The sequence below is a fragment of the Apus apus genome, chromosome 14 (assembly GCF_020740795.1).
Source record: "Apus apus isolate bApuApu2 chromosome 14, bApuApu2.pri.cur, whole genome shotgun sequence".
Classification (NCBI taxonomy): domain Eukaryota; kingdom Metazoa; phylum Chordata; class Aves; order Apodiformes; family Apodidae; genus Apus; species Apus apus.
Genome location: NC_067295.1, coordinates 14,512,478 through 14,532,796, shown reverse-complemented (window position 1 = coordinate 14,532,796; position 20,319 = coordinate 14,512,478). Strand labels below are relative to the sequence as shown.

The following is a 20,319-nucleotide window of genomic DNA, read 5'->3' as shown; positions in this document are numbered from 1 at the left end:
TCAGCTGGGGGGGAAGGTGAGGCTTGGGGGGGCTGGCTGGAGGGGGGGGGCTGCAGTGCTGCAAACCCTTGTCAAGCTCTTGCTGCTGGGTTGCTCCAAAATGGCTCCTGCACCCAAGGGCTTCAGGCAGGGGGATGGGGGGGGGGGGAGGGTCTGTCTGGTCCCCAGTGGGGCAGCCAGTGAGGGGCTTGGCCTCTCTGAGGCCCTGGGCTCTGCAGGGTGAGCAGTTCCAGCTGAGCCTTGGTGCAATCCTCACCCTCCAGCAGCCCCACAGCAATGGGGGGATGTGCTGGAGGAGCTGCTGCCCCTGCTCCAGCCCTGCTGTCCCCCCCCATGGAGCAGCAGCAGCTCCCAGCCCTGGTGGCAGAGCACAAGGTCAGGTGAAGGTGCTCAAAGAGCTGATCAAGGGCTCCTGTGCAGACAAACGACTCAGAAAAAAGAGATTGGGTTTAATTGAGGACATTTAGAGGGGCTGACAGTGGCAGCACAAGGCTCTTCAATAAATAACAGGCTGAGAGGTGGGGATGTGGCTGTCACCTCAGGGGACAGGGTGGCAGGAGGACACACAGACCAGTCGCAGGTTCCCTCGGGCCATGCTCAGGTGCTGCAGCCATGGAGCTGGATGATGGACCAGGGAGGACAGAAATGAGGGGTGGAAGGGACACAGACCTCAGTCCCAGACAACCAGGAGAGAAAGATTCATTCTGGGCCAGAGGAAGCAAGTGCTCAAGAACTCGCTTGAATTGCTAAAGAAACCTGTATAAATCAAGAGGGGTTTAAGTAAAAAGGGGATAAGCAGGAAGAGGGGGGGAAAAACAAACCAGGCGGTGGAAACGGAGAAGGCTGGAAGGGCTGCAGGGCTCCCACCCGAGGGCTCTGGCTTGGAGAGGTTGAGCAAGTCCTGGTGCAACCTCTGCTGCCAGAGCAGTGCTGGGGACAGCAGGGACAGCCCAGGCCTCCCCTCCAGTGCCAGCAAAGCCACCACCTGCTCCCTGGGCTGCTGGTGGGTACCTGTGCCAGGCACCTGCCGGGCTGGAGGCAGCCAAGCTGGAGTCCAGTGAAGGAGCCAGCAGCTCCATGGCAGGGGAGGGGGATACAAGGACCCCAACACTCCCCCTGGAGCAGCTCAGCTGCCTTGCCCTGCTCCTCTGCCAGCTGCTCCACCACAGCCCTCCCTGGCAGAGGAGCAGGGAGCCCCCCACACTCAGCAGCCCCAGGGGGCAGAGCTCCTCTCACCCCCCCCCCCAACCCAGCTCAAACCCCCCGCCCACCCCAGGCACCGTGGCTGATGCTGCAGAGAGCAGCCCCAGCCCATCCTGCTGCCCCTGCTGGTGCCCCACACGGGCTCCTGCTGCCCCACTCACCAGGGAAGGAGCCTCAGGAGTGCTCTGGTCGTCCAGCCCCAGAGCAAGGCCCACACTGTGGTCAGCTCAGACTCTTGAGCTCCCAGTTTGCTCGGCCTCACAGCAACAGGGTTTTCCTTCTCTGTCACTCACTGCACTAGACCTCTCTGAGCCCCAGAAGAGGGACCAGCACCTCCTTGCAAGAAGGACCTTCTGCTGCTCCAAAACACTCCATGTGCCAGCCCCTGGAGCTGCTTCCCACTCCCAGGCTGCAGGAGCAGCTGTGCTCAGCAGGGATTGCTGTGCTGGAGCCAGCCCCGGGGCAGAGCAGGGAGCTTGTCCCAGCCCCCTGGGAACCCAGCACAGCACCACTTGGTGCCACTCCTAGCAAGCTCCCTTCCTGCACCCCTTTAGTAGCCAACCCCCACCCCAAGGCCTTACAGACACTGACATGACTTACAACAGTCACCTGGGCTGCAAAACCTTCATATTGTTCCTGTTCCAAGCCTGACCTGTGCTGTCTGTCCCCAGGCCCCCCCCCTGCAGCCAGCATAGGCCCTGCCTGCACACCCAGGCCTGGCTGAGCCCAGAGCTCCTTCACTCAAGTCCCAGTTTCAAAATTTGAGAGGAATGAGGAACACGATGCTGAGCAGGGAAGAGTCTGGGCCAGGGAAGAGGGATTTCCCAGGGGACCCCAGCAGGGTGCAGAGCTGCTGCTCCTGCAGCACACACTGGGCTGGGGGAGCTGCTCAGACTCCTACCTTGGAAGCCAAGTGCTGGCCCAACCTGGCTCTTCAGCAAGGAAAAGCTGCTGTGATCCATGTCCAGTTCCTGCAGGAGCCCAGCCCCAGTGCTGTGGGAAGGGCTCAGGCCCAGGCTCCACAGAGCACCTCTGTGTCCCACAGCTCCCCTCCCCTGCAACGTTCCAACTTGGACAAAGGCAGAAAGATCTATACAGTATAATATATATATTTCACTATGAAATAGCAATTTCATCCCCTGCCTTCTCCATGCATCCAGCAGCAGATGCTGCTTCGGAAGTCACTCCTGAGGGCTGGCAGGGCTGGGCTGTTTCTCATCCATGGCAGCTGCCCTCCCTGGGAACTGCCTTCCCTGGGAGTTGCCTGCCCTGGGAATTGCCCTCCCTGGAAGCCCCAGCAGCTGACCTGGCAGGACCTGGACATGATCTCTGCTCCTTGCTCCCTTACCCAGCTCCCACCTTTCCCTCCAGCTGCCTGCTCTGCCAGCAGTGACCTGCCAGGGTGCTCACAGCTCATTAACATGGTTGGTCAGTGCAGATTCGTTAACATAATTGAGGCTGCTCTCAGCAGCCAGTGGTGTGGGAGCAGCAACCAAACCCCTCTTACATCAGGGCTACAAACAGGAGTAACCAGAGGCGAGGGGAGTGGGGGGGACAATGCAGGATGCACAATGACAGGTGACACCCCAGGCACAGCCAGGCCTGCCTGGGCAGCACTGCTGGGCTCCAGGCATGGGGGCAGCAGGAGTGCAGCCTGTCACGAGTGGAGCCTGCCCAAACCTTGGCCAACCTGTGGGACAAGGAGTCCTGGCCAGGGGTGGGGTCAGTGACCAAGAGCTGTCACGGCTGGAATCAGCGTGGAGCCAGATGGTTCAGGAGATGGAAGGAAGAACGATCCTGTGGGAAGATAAAAGAGGGGAACTGGGTGTTAGGGGCCTCTTCCAGGATATTTAGAAGCCTCTGAGGATCTTGCTGGAGAGCTGCACTGCACATGGGCTGTCAGCTGTGTCCCCTGGGACACAGCTGGAGAAGCAGCAAGGACCTGGTGGCTCTGGCAGGACGGAAGGAGAGAGGCAGCAGGGACAGGCTGGATCTGCTCTCAAGCCCTGAGCTCCAGGCAACAGCTCAGCTGAAATTCTCCCCCAGGGCAGAGATGCAGTGTTGGCATCACCACCGTGGCAGTGCCAGCCCCAGGCACAGGCTGGAGCTTTCCCAGGGACCCACCTTGGATGTCCCTGCTTCCTGGCACCCCCTCACATGGTCCGGCTGTACTCGATGCCGCTCTTGGCAGAGATGCCAGACCAGGGCAGGAGGCTGCAGAGCAGGTTCTGGGCCTGGCGATAGATCCTCTGGGGAATGGAGCAGGGGCTCAGGCTGGCCAGAGTGGACCCAATGTGCTGCAGGTAGTCAGTGGCCACCAGTTAAGGACAGCAACCTCTGCACTGCAACTCAAGAAGTAACTCCCCAAGACCCCGCGGAGTCACAACCCCCTGAAGAGGCTGCTCAGCCCCCTCAGGCACCATCTGCTCCTTCTCCTCATGGCCTGCTCCTCTCTCTCAAAAGCAGGGCTGCTTGGCAGCACCAAGGAATGGAACTTGGGAACACTGGCCCCAGCCTGTGTGGGAAATGCCTTCTCTAAGCAGCTGCTGGTTTCCTTGGCACTCCAGAGCGAGTTCCCATGGGAATGGCAATCCATCCATCTGCCTGGAGAGGTTTGGATGGACTAGCTACACCCAGGAAGGATCAAGTTTCTTCTCCATGATCCAACGACCTGAAATAAACTCCCCCAAGTCAGTTTGAGGTCCAGGGCAGGGCCACAGGAGATCCTGGGCCACAGGAAACAAGACCAAGGGGACCTCTGCCAGGCTGCTGGGCAGACCCTGCACCACACAGGGCACACAGGGCACTCTGGCTTAACACCAGCTCTGGCATTAAGTGTGCTCCAAACTATGAATCACCCCACTCTGCTCCCCCTGAGCTACCCCCCAGGGGAGCTGGAGCACAGGCAGGTCACTGCCACATCCCTCACACAGCCCTTTCCTTCCAGCTTCAGATTAAACCCACGTCTGAGCAGGCATCAGTTCCCAGATCTAGCCAGGTCACACCTTCCTGGATTGCTGGTTTTAACCCCAAACCATAGCTGAGTGTCTGCTTAGAGTGCTCCACTGCTAATCCAGCTGGGAGGAAAGGATATAAGATTGTCCAGGGTGGGTGTCCACCGTTGATGTAGAGGACGTAGGTGAAGCCATCTTTGAGGACCCCTCGGATGGAGTAATAATAGGGCAGGTAGTGGTGCTGCTTAAAGTCCCTGTTCTCATAGAAGTTTATTGCTGTGTTGTTGGTGGTGAGGACGTGCAGGTAGATGGCTTTGCAGTGATCCTGGGCTGTGGTGGAGATGTGGTCTTTTAAACTTTCAAGCAGGAGTGAACCTGTTGGAAGGGAAGAGGAGCAGAAATGGCATCGTGCAGCTGGTGGGGCCCAGGAGAGACCTCCTGCACCTAAGCAGGGATTGCTCCAAATGTTTGGAGACCCCCAGATCCCACCCAGTTCTCACACACCCCTTCCAGGAATTGAACAGGACCCACTCCATGATTTGAACGTTGAGTCTCACCTCACCCATGTTTTGTGAACCTCACCTTCACCAAACAGGTTTTAAAAAGGCACAAAACTTCTGGTTCAATAACCACATGTGTCAGGATCTGCCCCTTCCCAGCAGTTCCCATCCCCAGCCAAGCAGCTCTCAGCTCTGGGGAAGCTCAGGGAGTCACTATCAATGCCATCAGTTCATCATGGAATCAGAGGATCATCACAGAATGCCAGCTTGGAAGGGACCTCAAGGATCATCTGGTCCAACCTTGCCAGGTAATAATACAGCTGAAATGGGATGGCCCAACACCCTGTTGGGCTGAGTCTTCAAACTGTCCAATGTGGAGGAGGAGATGATTCCAATGTCTGACTGTCCTCATGGTGAGAGGCCAGTTGGAATCTCCCCATCCCATTTATTTCCTTTAAGGCATTTAGAAGAGCAGGGAGGCAAAACAAGGCTTCACCAGCAGGTTATTGTGGCTGAACCCCAATGAAAAGTTAAGCACTGGCAGGATGTTAAGGTCCCTTCCAAGGAGGAGAGATGAGTCTCACTCAACCTGGACTCTGTGCAGCCACTAGTCAGCAGGAGAAACCAGAGGAGGGCACAGAGGATATTCCAGCCCCAAGAGACAAGACTTGGAGGTTCATCCAAACCACCACCACATGGCCCAGAGGACCCAGCAAAACCTGCAGGGGAACTTCTGCCACCAGGTGTGGTAACAACAGGCTGAAGAGGCAGCTTAGCCAGAACAAACAGACTGATGAGCTTTATGCTGCTGTTTCACCAGTCCCAGAGCACAGGAGACTTCCAGCAGGAGCCACAGGATTTCAGAGAAGTCAACAGCACTGACTTCATGGTCACTTGATGCTCAGTGGGCATTTACATCATCCAAGCACAAGAAGAGCCAGGAGAGCAGTTTCATTTTGTCAGGAGATGTTCCACTTCTCCATCTCACAGAAACCCCACTGCCCCCTGGTTGAAGAAGAGCAGAGATCTAGAAACCAAAGCCTTCCCATGGCTGCCAGAGACTTTGGAACCATTTGCACACTGTGTTGTGGCTCCACCAGTAAAAACATCTCAGTTCACCTGCACTAACAGCAAGAAGGGGATGTGAGTGCATCCTGCTGGGACAAATCAGGACAAGCTTGTCTCCAAAGGGGGTTGCAGTGGAATGGTGGAGCTCCTGCAGTCCCACCCACCAGCCACAGGTGGAAATGACAGCATCACAGTTGTCACTTGGCAGCATCTTACCTATTCCATGTTTTCTGAACTCCTTCACCACTCCAAGGCTTAGGATGTAAGCAACTTGAGTGTCCACAGGAAAATTGGAAGCTAGGATGTCTCCATCCTGAGTAGAGATATGACAAGTTACTTAGTAGGACGGCCAGGGAGGCACAGGAGAAGGCAAGAATCCTGCACTGGAACACCTGAAAACAAGGCTAGAGCAGGAAACTTCACTGAACAGGCTGAGTTGAAGCTTCTGGAAAGGAGGTGGGGAGTTAAAGAAACCAAATATTGTCCCTTAGGGCTTATTCCTACTTTGCTATCATCTTCCCAGATGAAGAACTTGATGAAGATGGAGCTATCTTGATGCTTCCCTGCTCTAAACATTATCTGGGAGCTTAGGGACAGCAGACATCTGCATTCTTTACCAGAAAGGATTGAAAGAGCCAATTCTGGAGTTTTCCATCAGTGTCTACCTCAATCCAGCAACAGCCTTTACTGCCTGCAGGCTCCATCAGAGCTTGGTGTCAGCTGGAGATCTCTGTTCTGCTGAGAGGACAAGGAGCATGTTCTGCAGGCTCAGTGTCTAAATAAGCCCCTGGCTTTCAGTTTGGCTGCTACAAGAGCCTTTTGTCAGAACTGCTGAAGATGCAGTTTGTGACTTGGGCTAGCTTTGAGGTGAAGCCAGATGGCTGGAGTGGGGGGATCCATCCCACTCCAGGCTCCCTGTCCCTACAAAGGTTCAGATGAATGTTTAATCCTAACAAGGATAGCCTTGCAGAAGTCTCTCCACTCTCTGTGCTGCCCCTGGGTGTTGTCAATCCACTTGCCTGTGCTGCTTTTCCCACTCCACTAACCCTTTCCCCACACTGTGCCCACCTCTTCTTCACCTCTCTGACAAACTGTGTTGTCCCTCCTGGCCTCCAGGCTGTTCTCCCTGAAGCCTGAGCTTCCTGCACCTGGTGCACTCTTGGTGCTCCAGACAGTGACTGTGTCACCCAAGGAGGTTCTGCAGGAAGGGAAGGCCCCTGGTGCAGGGCAACTGGGGAAGCTCCAGCCTTGTCTATGGAAGGAAGGTTTGTTCTCCCCCAGCTGCCTGTGCCTCAGCCATGCCCAGGCACTCTGGGGACAGCCAGGCAGCAGCAATGTGGCCTCCTAGTCCTGTTTGAATGCTGCCTCATGGATGACATCAGGCAGCAAGCCCCTGATGGGCTGTCCAGCCCCAGCAGAACCCTCTGTGGCACCACACATGTCCAGACAACACCCCACCCACCACCCAGGCTCCAGAATCTGGACATTGGCATGTTCTGGGTTTCTTAAATTCACTCAGCATTGCTCTTGTAAATGTCTGGGTGGAGGGGGGGTGGGGTTAAAAATACCCCCCAAGAGGTTCCATCACAGTTAACCATGGTGCAGTACCTCCCAGGGAAGCCCAGGTGAGCAGCATACCTCTTTATGCACCTTGGTTCTGCTCTTGATCTCTGCCACTATCATCCCCACGATGGAGCCTCTGTACGTGGCTGCGAGGGAGAAGAACTTCTTGTTGGAGGTGATATCTCTGTACCATGAGTCAGGGTACCTGGGAAGGGAGGAAGGAAGGAAAAATAGGAATGTTAGGGGACATGGAGCCCACGGGAGCAGGCAGTGCTACAGCCAACATACAACCATGGAATGGTCTGGGTTGGAAGGGACCTTCAAGATCATCTGGATCCAACCCCTGCATGGGCAGGGACACCTCCCAGCAGCCCAGGTTGCTCCAAGCCCCATCCAACCTGCCCTTCAACACTGCCAGGGGTGGGGCAGCCACCACCTCTCCAGGCAACCTGTGCCAGTGTCTTACTGCCCTCGTGGTGAAGAATTCCTCCTAGTATCTAACCTCAACTCCCCTCTTCCACTTTTAAAACCATTTCTCCTTGTCCTGTCACTACACTCTCTGGTAGTGAAACATTGTGCCAAGATGGTGCTCAGCTGGAAACTGGCAGCAACATGGATCAGGGCCAGTCCTGGAGCTGCAGACCAATGGATTTCCCACAAGGACTACAGGGAGGGAGACCCACAGTCTTCTGCAAAGTCACCCCACACAGCTCAGCCTTGTGTCAATCTGAGGCTCTTCCTATGCTACTGATTGAGCATATCCCACCAACTCTGGGTTAGGAAGTGATCCACCTTTCTTCTCCTAACTGTTGTAGGGCACCAGTGCACATCAGGGAACTGCTGTGCCCCATGTGCTAACATGGCTTCTCTGACTGCATCTCAGCAGCAACGCAGGCTGCTTGTGGAATGGCCTCCTGCCTTGCTAAGACAACCACAAATTCATTTCACAATCATTGCCCAGAGCTTTCACTTCCAGCTTCAGCAGGTTATTTTTAACCATAAGATCCATCTGCCCTCCTGTAGGAGCCTGAGGGTCTCAATAACTTGATACACACGTGAGAAAAACACTGCACATTGGTCCAAACAAAACCCAACAAAAATCCCATCATCAGCCTCCAGCTCTGCCCTCCTGCAGCTCCTAAAGGGAAAACTGGGGTGCTGTGGTTCCCCTGCATGCTTTAAGCCAGGAAGGTACCACTGTCTCCCAGCAAAGCCCCTTTTTCCCGTTGTGCAGACACGGGCATTTACCAGATGGGGGCCTGGGAGGTGCCCTGGGACAGACTGACAGCAGCTCTAGGTCAGAGCTTTGCCTCAGCTTCAGGAGCAACAGTGATCCCAAGGACACAGACAAGTGCTGTTCTGTCTCCTGCTGGGACATTCAGGAAGACAATCCCTTGGGAAGAGTCTCTCTGTGTTGATTTGGGCCAGCTCTGAGGGTGCTTTCCTGGCACATGCTCCAGAACACAGCTTCCTTTCACAGGCCCTTTTTCCTGGAGGTGTGTTCCTTTCCCAGCTCACACACAGCCTTTCCCAAGAAGCTGTTCCACTCCTTTAATTCTAAAGCCCATTTTTTCTGCCAAAATCTGCACTCAGGAACCTTCTGATGACTTCAGGACCCAGCAGGACAGGCAGCAAAGGGCTGTTAACAGCAACACCACCACAGCGCAGGAGAGGTTCAGAACCTGCTGCTGCCCGAGCATGGGTCCAGATGGCTGCAGAGCCTCTGGTGTCAGCTCTGGATGGGACCTGTGCAGGTTGACAGCACGTGTCTGGACACCCCCCACCACCCCCCAGCCCAACCTGGGAACGTACTCTATTGGGAACCAGTCTCCACAGAGCTGTTTCACTGTGTCTATGTCATCGTGGCAGAGCAGGCGCAGGTGGACGTCGGTGAGTGCCGTGGGGGGCACCTCCCTGGTCATTCACACCTGCAAGGCAAGAAGCTCGTTAGGGACAAAGGTGATTGGGGGGGTCGGAGCATCTCCCTGATGAGGGAAGGCTGAGAGCTGTTCAGCCTGGAGAGGAGAAGGCTGAGGGGAGACCTTATCAATGCCTGGCAGTATCTCAGGGTGGGTGCAGGAGGATGGAGCCAGACTCTGCTCAGCAGTGCCCAGAGACAGGACCAGGGGCAACGGGCACAGGCTGGAACATGGGAAGTGCCACTGCAATATGAGGAGAAACTTCTTTCCAGTGAGGGTGGCAGAGCCCTGGGACAGGCTGCCCAAGGGGGCTGTGGAGTCCCCTTCTCTGGAGATATTCAAGACCCAGCTGGATGCAGCCCTGTGGGATGTGCTCCAGGGGATCCTGCTTTAGCTGGGGGCTGGACTAGATGATCTCTAGAGGTCCCTTCCAACCCTGACAGTTCTGTGATTCTGTGACAATGAAGCACAGACTCTGGCTGCCAGCTCCAAGCCACCCGTGCAAAGGCAGCAGGAGGTCCCCAGTACCAAGAAAGCTTGTTCTTCCTATCAGGAGGAGTTTTCAAGGGGGATGAAGCAAAACATGGCAGCCCTAACCCGAGCAGCAGCTTGAGGCCCTGCTGCCCACAGCTCACTTCCCAGCCCGTGCTCCCCCCTCTCCCTGCGTGTGAAGGAGCACGTGGCACCAACCGTTTCCAAAAAGAGCTCAGGATGCTGCACTGAACAAGCCAACAATGTGCCAAGGGTGCCTTACAATGCCTGGAGCTCTTCAAAACCTAGTGCAGGGCCAACATCTTTTTAAAACAAAACTGAACAAACAGCTGAGAAGGGAACACCAGTAGAAGAACACTCCTAAAGTCCTCTCAACAACCCCACCGCCTCCAGTTACTGCGTGTGCAGAGGACTCAAAGCCTTTACCACGTTCCTTTTGTTGAACTCATGCTGGTAAAATGAGGTCTAGTTTCATTTCCCCTCCTTCCCACGTGCTACAGCTCAGGGAGGGCTGCATTTCCAGCCCAGCAGAGAAGGTTCAAATGCAGAAATCCCCAGCCACCCTCTCCTTTCAGCACAGGCCTGCGAACCACGTACACAGCACTGACTGCACCGTCTGCAGCCTTTTTAAACAGGGTACCAGAGGAAAGCAGCAAGCAGTAAGTGGGTGTAGAAGGTCCCTTCCAACTCTGCCAGTTCTGGGAAAAACCCCATCAGCTCCGTAACACGCTCTGTAACTGGTAGAGCTGCACAGGAGGAGCAGCACAGCAACCCCCCGTTGGATGTGTTTGACAGCACCCAACTCTGTGCTCTCCTAAGAATTTGGAAACACCTCCTTCTACTGTTCCCCTAATAAAAAAAGCCTGCTAAGCCATTCTGGCCCCACATTTCTCTTGTAAGGGACATAAGCCAGCTTTCTTCTGCAGTTCCCCTGGAGGAACTGGGAGAACAACTCCCAGTATCACCCACAGGGTGATACTCAGCAGGGTTCCCAGACACTGGGGTCCTCGGAACTCAGCATCAGTGCTGAGAGGTGTCAGCAGAGCTGATGAGAGCAGCATCCACCCTTGACTTTGGCACTTTCTCTGTGTGACTCCTTTACCCTGGCTGGACCAGCCTGAGCTCCCACCCCTCCAGCTTCCCAGACAGAAGGATAAAGCCCCTGTGCTGCATCAGCCTGGAACTCCAGCACTGGTGTGTGTCCAACCAGCAACACCTCAGACAGCTCATGCATCAACAGGAGAAAGGACCCAATTCAAGTCCACCATTATCTAGAGAAATCTTTGCCAGCCCTTGTCCCACACAGAGACAACAGCAAAATGCTTTAATAGAGAAGAGGTCTGAGGATGCTCTACAGCTCTTGAGAAAGGTGAAGTGGGGTGGGGTTCTTCAAACAAGGGATCCTTCCCAGACACAGCGTCCCTCCTGGTGACGGGTCCAACTATTTCCCTGAGAGGGGCATCCCAGGGAACCCATATATTGAAAAGGATCAATTGTTCTTCTCCCAAGTAGTCCTTAAAAAGAATCACAGCTCTTTCACAGCCTGTTCTAGGGCCGTGGCTGCAGCCTCCAGCTTTCACCACCAGTCCAGATGCTAGTTTCAAAACAACTTCAGCACCTACAACAACCACAAAACCAGTACTCCTTGTGTGACTTTGCACGCCAACAGCTGGCTCCAGCCCTCTGAGGCCAGACCCTGATCCTGCACTCTGTGGTGGCAGTGATGTGCTGCCCACTCCCAGTCCCTGGTCTCCCTTGAACCTGCCTCAGCTTTTCCCCAAGGGGACCTGATGAGGGACACCTTCCCTTGCTGTGACTGATCCCACCCACCCTGCTTGCTGGCTGAGACACCTCAGGTCCCATCCTCTCACCCTTGCTGGACCCTTTGCTGAGCCATTTCACAGCAGTGACCCCACCACAAAGTCACAAAGAGAGGACAAAACAACTGTTGGTAGGCCAGGACTGCTTGGCAATAGCCTGGGGAGTGTAGGACTGGGGGAAAAAAAAAAAAAAAAGAGGAGGGAGCAAGAGCCAAAATGGCCATGGAGAAGCTCCAAGCCCTGCTAGATCCCTTTCTTAGTGGGCATTAACCAGCACTTAGGTTTGCAGCCATGCTCTTACTCATCCACATGATTATTCTTGGGAAGTGTGGATCCTGCTGTAAGGCAACACCCCTTCTCAGCACTCTCAGCATCAATAAATCAGAGAGAAATGAACCAAGATGATAGAACCATATTTGTGCTAATGAGTAGAAAAGGCAGGGACCTGGGAGCAGCCTTTGCCAGCAGCTGCTGCAGCAGAGCCAGAGCCAACACAGGACACATTCTTGGGAGGATTAGCTCATGTTTATTTAACATTATATTCTCAAAGAGCCAGGCAAGCACTCTGCATTATCCTGGAGCTGAAGCCAGCCTTAAAAACCAGTAATCCATGGCTGTTCTGTTGAACAGGATAATTCCCTTCAAATTCCAACCACCGTGTCCCAGCCCTGGTTGTGTTTGCAGGGACTCACTCCACTTGGCATTGTGGGATCCAAGCTGGAGCTCCTGCACACTGGAAGGAAATTCAGGACACCCCCCTGGCACTGTGTCCTGCCACAAGGCTTCAGGAGAGCCTGTGCACCTTCCCCCCTGGGCAGGTGGTGCTGCTGGAGGAGCAGTCAGTGGTTGCTGTGACTAAGAGAGGTGGAATCCCAGGCAAGTCAGCTCTCTTCTCGTGGAGAACCTCTGGGTCTTCACAGATGCCTGGGAGAAGTCCCAAGGCCTGGGTCTGGGTCAAGTCCCAAGACCTGGGTCTGGATAGAGACCCAGAGAGCAGAGCCATCGTCTTGAACAAAAGCCACAGCTAACACAGTGATGAGGGTGTCATTTTTAGAGCCAACTTGGGTTTAGAGGATTAAAGATATGTTTGGAAGCATAAAGAAATAATAAAAAACAGTCTCAGGGTGCAACACAACCCTAGGACTCAATGGAGGTTAAAAGGACCTTTAGAGGTAGCACAGCTCCACTCACTGCTCCAACCACCCTAAGTTCTGGACCACTAGACCTGGTTGCTCCAAGCCCCATCCAACCTGCCCTTCAACACTGCCAGGGATGGGGCAGCCACAGCTTCCCTGCTCCAGTGTCTCACCACCCTCTTTTCCTTTCCAATTTAAAAGCTAACTGAAACGAATTAATCCTGAGCAGAAAGAAACAAACCTGCAGGAAAGAACACAGGAACACAAGCACTGCCAGGCTAGTGGATTTTTATAAAGTGACCCTACAATTTGGGAAGTACTGTCTGAAAGACACAGGACCAACCACCTCAGCATTGCAGGCAGTTCTGCAGGGAAATGGTGCAGATTCTTATTGACTTGGGCTGAAGATTTTCACCTTCAGGAAGTGAAAACACTTTTCTTCAAGCATACACCTGCTCCATTATTAGGAAGGATTATCTGCTGTCAATCTTTTCATTCTGTGGAATAAGCTCCTCCAGAGAGCTGCTGAGCACATCCCAAGCAGGGTCCAGCTCTGAGGAACTGCAGCTATGCCACACAGGTCCCTCTGCAGAGGCCACATGAGAATTCCTGCTGCTGGCAGCTCATGGCCCTCTGCCCACAGCTCCTCCCCAGCCCTCCAGTGCTGGACATGTGCCCAGTGGCTGCATCTGAGCTGACATGAGCAGACCATCTGCTTGGACAAACATTGAGGAGTGGATGCTCCCTGGGAGATTTCCATGCAGGCACAGCAGGCTGGAGCTGCCTTCCCTTAGCCCTGGTGCCCTCACCAGAGCTGGGTGCCCCATAGCCCTGGTGCCCTCACCAGAGCTGGGTTCCCTTAGTCCTGGTGCCCTCACCAGAGCTGGCTTCCCTTAGTCCTGGTGCCCTCACCAGAGCTGCTGCCCCAGTGGCACCACCAAATCCTAGTCTGCAACGTCTGCACAGACAGTTCTCAAACCCCAACAAGATTCCCAGAGAAGAAAATTTAATGGCACCTGTCATCCTCTCTCACTCGTAAATAAGTAAGATCAAAGCCCAGAGAGAATTTTAAGAGCTCCTCAAGAGGCAGGAGAGGCACAGGTCAGCTGTGACCAAGCAACACAGCTCTCAGGACAGCCACAAACTCTGCTCTTGTCTGGGGAGTATCACTTGGAGAGCCCAGCTCTAAGTCTCTCCACCTTGAGCCATCTGGCACTGGGGATTTGATTTACATTAAACCCTTCAATCTGAACCAGCCAAAGGTCTAATTCCAACAAAGCAGCAGGGATTTCCCTTCTGCATTTCATTTTAAGCTTATTGAGTTTTTAGGTTACTGGTCTCGCAGGGAATGCTCCACATGGACACACTGGGTACCAAGTTCCTTGTACTGAATGCAGTAAAATTGCAACTGGATTTGAAAACATCATGAAATCACTACTGAGAATCTCAAAGAGGCACCTCTAGGACGTAGGGCAACATTATCAAAGCAATAGGAGCCAATTTTAAAAAGATATTTAAATACCTGGCTTGGTATCACCTACACACTAATTGGAGCATTACAAAAATGAGCTTGGAAGCAACTTTTGGGGTTCCACCCACCTTAGATCAATCAACTTGCACAGCTCCACAGTCCCACAGAATGTCAGTGCAAATCTCTCCACCCTGCCTGGGCTCAGACTAGTTCCTTTGCACCCAAAGGAACAACTGGAAAGCTGTTCAATGTGCTGCCTACACCAACACAGCCACCTCTGCCCTGCCTGCAGCCCAAGCCTGCCTCTAGATGCTATTTTTTATGCTCTATTTATTCCAACTAATGCTCCTGCTCCTTCTAGGAATGCCATGCAGGATGGTTTAGGACAAGCAATACACTAAGATGTGGTTTTCCTCAGTTCTGGTCTGTAATGCAGACTGGCAGAGTAGGGCTTGGCAGTCAGCAGCAGCTTGGTGAGGGTTGCACCTCCCCTCCTGTTCCCCTGTCCCATCCTTCACACCCCTCAGGTGTGCTGCCCAAAACTGCCATCACCCCATTCCCCACATTAGCAGGAGTGGGTGTTTGGAGCTGGTGAGACACTTCGTAGGAAATCTAGGACAAAATGACTGATTTTGTGCCTTGGTCTGAAAATAATGTAATAATATGGCTGGAAAGAGGCTCTGATGCTGGATCACATCATTTCACAGCAGCCCATAATGCCTTCTGATCCAGGCATGACATTTTCCTGTAATTTCTCCTAGAAGGACTGAGCCTTGGAGCCCCTCGTGGACCCCTGCTAAGGAACACACACAAGCTCAAGACTTGGAGCTCCTCATCATTTAAAACTCCTTCAGCAGCAGCTTCTTTCTGTGCACAAAACTGCCCTCCTCAGCCTGCTCCCCCTGCACCACCTCCCAAGGACACCACAGGTCCCAGTTTCCTCCAAAGCACTGAAGAACTCCCCTCAGGGACATCACTCTGGAGAAAGGAGTTTGTCAGTGCCTGGACTTTCCTCTCCAGTAAACCTGGCCAGGGCAGCACAGCCTCTCAGTGGGGGAGGGCAAAGAACAGGGAGCCTGGGGATGAATGGACTGTGAGGAAAGCTGAACCTATGCCCACACCAGGGAGGCTGGAGGGCAACCTTGGGGTTAGGTAAGACAGCTGCCTCACTGAATTCTCAGGTGCCCTGAGGCAATTCACAAAGAATAACATCTTCCTGAGCTAGCCAGACCAGCATGGGGGGAGCACATCCATGGCTGGACCCAAAGAATAAAAACTGAGCAGTTAATACACTTTGAGGAAAGCCAAGGGTCTAGGCTGGCTTCAATCCATGTATCCCTCCCTGGTGACTGTGGGAAGTGAGCACACAGAGACCAGCAACAGGCACATCTGTACTGGGATTCACTGTCCCCTGCAATGTCACACCTGTGCTGCCATTCCATGTGTTGCTGCATCCCCCTACCACACCCCCTGGAACACCAAATACACCAGACAAGGACACTGGATATTAAACCTTCCTCCAGTGGGGTATCTACAAGAACCTGGCTAGAGCGTATCAGACTCAGCCAGTCAGGAAGGCAGCACAGTCACACACAACCTGGGAAAACCCATCCTGGCATCCAGCCCTCATCCCAAAGGCTCATTCCATGCTGCTCAGCCCACTTTTCCTCAGCTCTGAAACTCTGAAAACATCATGCTCAGATGTTTTCACTGTGAAACTAAGATGTGCCTTCACTCACACCGTGTCCCCAGCTCTGTTCCTCACCTTCTGTGGTGCCCAGACTGAGGTGTAGAAGACACAGGACTATAGCCTGGCAGCCAAAAACCACTGAGCCACAGTACTGACCACTCTGGCCTCCTGCCATGAAAGATGAGGATTGGAAACAGATCCCAAAAGGATATTAAAAAACGAGAAGGCAAAATGCAGCTCTACCTGCACAGCAAGCAGCAGTTATTTGAAATGAAAAGACTTACTGTTAGTGAAATCCTTTTACACTTGTACCCCTGATCCTCTGCCCACCTGAGGGGTGACTTGGCAGCCTTCCAGCAGCAGAAATGTTAAGGATTTGCATGCCAGTCACCTCCTGGGCTTTTCTTTTCCCCTACAGCTCTCGATCCATTCCCGAAGCTGCCGATTTCTCAAGCACTGGAACCTGAGTGAAGTGTCTCTACAGCACATTGCAAAAAGGCAGGGCTTCCTGCTGCCCCAGATACAGCAATTCCTCCAGGGAATAGCAAACAGGAATCTCTAAGAAGGTTTTGCTGTTCAATCTTCCCTCGTTAAGAAGAGAAAATCTGCTTTGTGACAGTAGCTCTGTGGGGAGGCAAAACCCAAAGGTCACAACAGAGGCACATTTACAACAAGGAGCTCACTAGAGGAGAGATCCAACACCTTTGCAAATGCCAAAACCCTGCCAACTTCCAACAGCCAGGAATTCAGGCTGGTGTGGTGCAAACCCTGGGAGAGGGGAATTGGAGCCTGCCACCATTTCCCAGCCACTGTCCTCCTTACTGAGCAGCAACACCCGGCCAACCATCAAACCCAGCCCCTCCGCCTGCCTCGCTGCAGGAGACACTGGCAGGGAGCCTTTTAGAGGCTAAAAATGGGCTTTAAAAGTACAAAAAAAGCTTGGAAAAAGAACATTTCTTCCCTAGTCGTCAGACAAGAGCCCCAAACCCTCTTCTGTCACCCAGCAGTGACTATAAACATCCGAGGTTATCAGCCGAAAAACTTGGCTGCTCATTTCAGCAAATTGTGCTGCTTAAAAGGGTGTTCAGTGAAGAAAGAAAACAAATCAGTGCAAAATTTGATTTATCCTCACTAAAACCAGGACACCTTCTCTCCAAGATCCCAAATTTAAAATCTGAGCCATCATGGCTCTTCTTCCTTTCTTTCTCAATGGTGTTTTTCCAGCAGGAGACGCCCAGGTTCAACTCCAAAACCCCACAGCTTCTGGTTAGAGCCACTTAAGACAGATGTGGGCAGAGGTGTCTGCTCTGCCACACCCACAGGACCTGAGCAGGGGGAATGAAAAACTTCATCAAAAGCTAAGGGTGGAAAACTGAGCAGCTCCTGTTCCCACCTTCCTGGCAGGAGGGAAGTGTGGGTGGGGTGAGGTAGCGTGAGACATGAAGCTCTGAGTCTTTTCAACACCCTGCACTGAAGCCACCAGACGTGCTGTGGCTGGTGGAGACAGCAGTGACACCTCTCCAACCAGGATCTGAGGTGGTGTTTAACTCCAGGTGTGTAGAAGAGACACTCAGCTAGGACAGAACTTCCTTCCTCTGCTGCCACACTGAGCACGCAGTTGTTTCTTTTCCAAGTGCCTTGAACACCAGAGGAGCAAAGCAGCTGCTGGCATCAGGTCACTGGAAGGGGAATTCCTTTCCATCCTCCAAGGCTGCTGCCAGCCCAGCAGGTTGGGAGGAGCAGGAAGGCAGAACCACCAGGAGCTGTGGAGCAGCTCTGCTGACAGGGAAGCCCCTCAGGGTAGCAGCTGTGATTCCTCAGGTATTCACAGCAGTCACGGCCAGTCAGGTTGTGCAACCACAGCTTCACCTCCTGCTCCTTCCATGCATCACCCTGGGAGTGGCTGGGGAGGGGGAAAAACCCAGGAAGAAAGAGGGTTTCTTGGGTGGTAGGACCAGTTCACACCAGATGATGGGCTGGTTAGATGGGGCTCTGAGCAACCTCCTCTAGTAGGAAGTGTCCCTGCCCATGCAGGGGGGTTGAAACTAGATGATCCTTAAGGTCCTTTCCCACCCAAACCAGTCTGTGTTCCTATGCAGATACCAGCACTGACTCACTGGCCCAATGCTGTGTTCATAACACCCCCAAAAATCCTCCCTCACACACAAAAGCAGCTCATCCTTACTGGGAAAGAACCAACAGACATGAAAGAAACCCCAGACTCCATTACCAAAAAGGCTCTTCGAGCTCCAAGCTACAAAAGAGGGGTTTTCTGAACCCTACTGGCAGTTCCAGGACACCTGAGACCAGCCCAGATCCCCAAACACACCATGATGCCACTTCTGGGTCAGGAAAAGAAATCAAAATGAAGAGTGCCAGGGGTTTTAAGAGGGCACTCACCACCAGGCCACTCAGCAGCTACTCAGACAGGTCAAGCCAACCTGCTTTAAACACATCAAACCCCCAGCTGAGAGAAAGAGCAGCAGCAACTTCAGAGAACAAAGGGAGGTATAAGAACCATTAGAACCACTGCATTCTTCTTTATTTGCTGCCTGGCATGGGAAGATTAATTAAAACACCAGGTCAGATGACAAAACAGAACTACTTTTTTCTTCTGTGTGATTAAAACCATCTACTTGACAAGCTTGGTGCCAGGCAGTGCCTGTATCACAGTCTCTGTCACAGGTGAAGCTGCTCCAAACTTGTCAATGAGGAGTTCACACCAATTATAACACGTTGGACAAGAGGTTTTTCTTTGAGAAGAACCTCCTTTCTGAGAAATCTGCTGGAGTTTATTCACACAGGAAATTGGTTTCTTGGAAAAAAAAGAACAACAACCACCAACCAACACCAAAACCAAACACCATGCACTAGGACTTCCAAGAAGCTGCCTTGTAAAAAAAAGCTTTTGAGGACACTCAGGAGAGATGCTGTCAGATTAAAATAAATTAAGCAAACCTAGTAAAAAGAGACCCAAGCAATAATCCATTCATAAAAACATCAATGGGAGAAGAGATGAATGGAGATGCAACAAAACTGGCTGATGTTTCTTTGGCCAAGGGCACAGACTTCCCAGGACAGTAAAATCTAAAGCTGCTCCCAATTGTAGAAAGTTCTCATGGTGCCAAAAGACTCATAAAATGGCAGATAAAGTCTGTGAGTTGGTAGATAAAAAAGGCATGTAGATGAGAGAGAGGCAAACATTTCCACTTTGTGTCAAGCACTGCAAGGGCGGGGGGGTGTGGAATCCTGGTTTTCTAAGGGAGATCCCTGAAAACATTAGTTTGCTGCTTAGCAGGTGTCCCAGTAGGATGCTAGGAACTATCAGAACAGAGAAAGTGGGAAAATATGCCTCTAAAAGGCTTTGGGGTGAGGTAGTTACAGGTATATCATGGCACTAGACATCTGTCAATAAAAGGGCATTTAGTCAGGGTCAGACAGGTCCCCAGGGCAGAGCTGCTGGGAGGGGCAGGGGGGCTCACCTGGCTGGGAGGGGCTGCAGCAGACACAGAGCAGCCCAACACACCTCAAACTCCAACACAGAAACATAATTCAGCATTTAAACAGCTTGCCACGGGGGACGGTGAGAAGTTGATGCCCATAATCAAGAGGCAATGTCTAAGGCACAAGCTTGAGCTCAGGGCTGGGCACAGGGGGGTCCTGATGGCAAAGACACCAGCCCTGATCCCACCCACAGGGGTCCAGAAGAGAGATAAACACAGAGTCACAGACTGGTTTGGGTTGGGAGGGACCTTAAAGATCATCCAGATCAATCCCCTGCATGGGCAGGGACACCTCCCACCAGCCCAGGCTGCTCCAAGCCCCATCCAACCTGCCCTTCAGCACTGCCAGGGATGGGGCAGCCACAGCTTCCCTGGGCAACCTGGGCCAGGCTCTCACCACCCTCACACCCAAGAATTTCCTCCTCATGTCCAACCTCAATCTCCCCTCTGCCAGTTTTAATCCATCCCGCTTGTCCTCTCCCTCCCTGCCCTTGTCCCAAGTCCCTCCCCAGCTTTCCTGGAGCCCCTTCAGGCACTGGAAGCTGCTCTAAGGTCTCCCTGGAGCCTTCTCTTCTCCAGGCTGAACACCCCAGCTCTCCCAGCCTGTCTCCAGAGCAGAGCTGCTCCAGCCCTCCCATCATCTCCGTCTCCTCACTCCAGCAGCTCCACATCCTCCCGCCGGGCGCTCCTGGCGTGAGGCCGGTACCACCCCCCCCGCAACGCGGCCTAGCAGCCGGGGCCGGGGCTGTCGTACCGACCAGCGCCCAGGACGGGCCCCAACCCAACCCCGTCCGGGCGCAGGGGGCCAGGCCAGCCCGTCTGTCCCCGCTCACCTCGGAGGGGCGGCGGGCGGGCCGCGGGGGGGGGGGTCAGCGCATCCCGGGCCGGGGAGGCGGCGGGCGAGCGGCCGCGGGCACCGGCGGGCACTTCCTCTGCCCGGGCACCCCGCAGCAACGCGCCTCCTGATTGGCTGCCTGAGCCCACGTGACCGCCGGGCTCC

The 20,319-nt window shown here is 53.6% G+C and overlaps 1 protein-coding gene across 1 annotated transcript; it reads right to left on the bottom strand.

Moving 5' to 3' along the window:
* Nucleotides 1-1,276: 1,276 nt before the first annotated feature.
* On the bottom strand, nucleotides 1,277-20,250 carry NAA60 (N-alpha-acetyltransferase 60, NatF catalytic subunit). Its single transcript, XM_051631983.1, has 7 exons — nucleotides 20,153-20,250; nucleotides 9,101-9,216; nucleotides 7,364-7,493; nucleotides 5,942-6,038; nucleotides 4,298-4,532; nucleotides 3,328-3,513; nucleotides 1,277-3,000 (listed from the first exon to the last, which is right to left on the bottom strand). The coding sequence occupies exons 2-6, from the start codon at nucleotides 9,208-9,210 to the stop codon at nucleotides 3,357-3,359; spliced, it is 729 nt and encodes a 242-aa protein (XP_051487943.1). The 5' UTR covers nucleotides 9,211-9,216; nucleotides 20,153-20,250; the 3' UTR covers nucleotides 1,277-3,000; nucleotides 3,328-3,356.
* Nucleotides 20,251-20,319: the final 69 nt, after the last annotated feature.

Coding starts and splice junctions, on each gene's coding strand:
- NAA60 (XM_051631983.1), bottom strand. CDS start 9,210: ATGACCAGGGAGGTGCCCCCCACGGCACTCACCGACGTCCACCTGCGC. Junction 6,039..7,363: donor GAACCAAGGTGCATAAAGAG/GTATGCTGCTCA, acceptor ATCTCTACTCAG/GATGGAGACATCCTAGCTTC. Junction 4,533..5,941: donor GTTCAGAAAACATGGAATAG/GTAAGATGCTGC, acceptor CCCTTCCAACAG/GTTCACTCCTGCTTGAAAGT.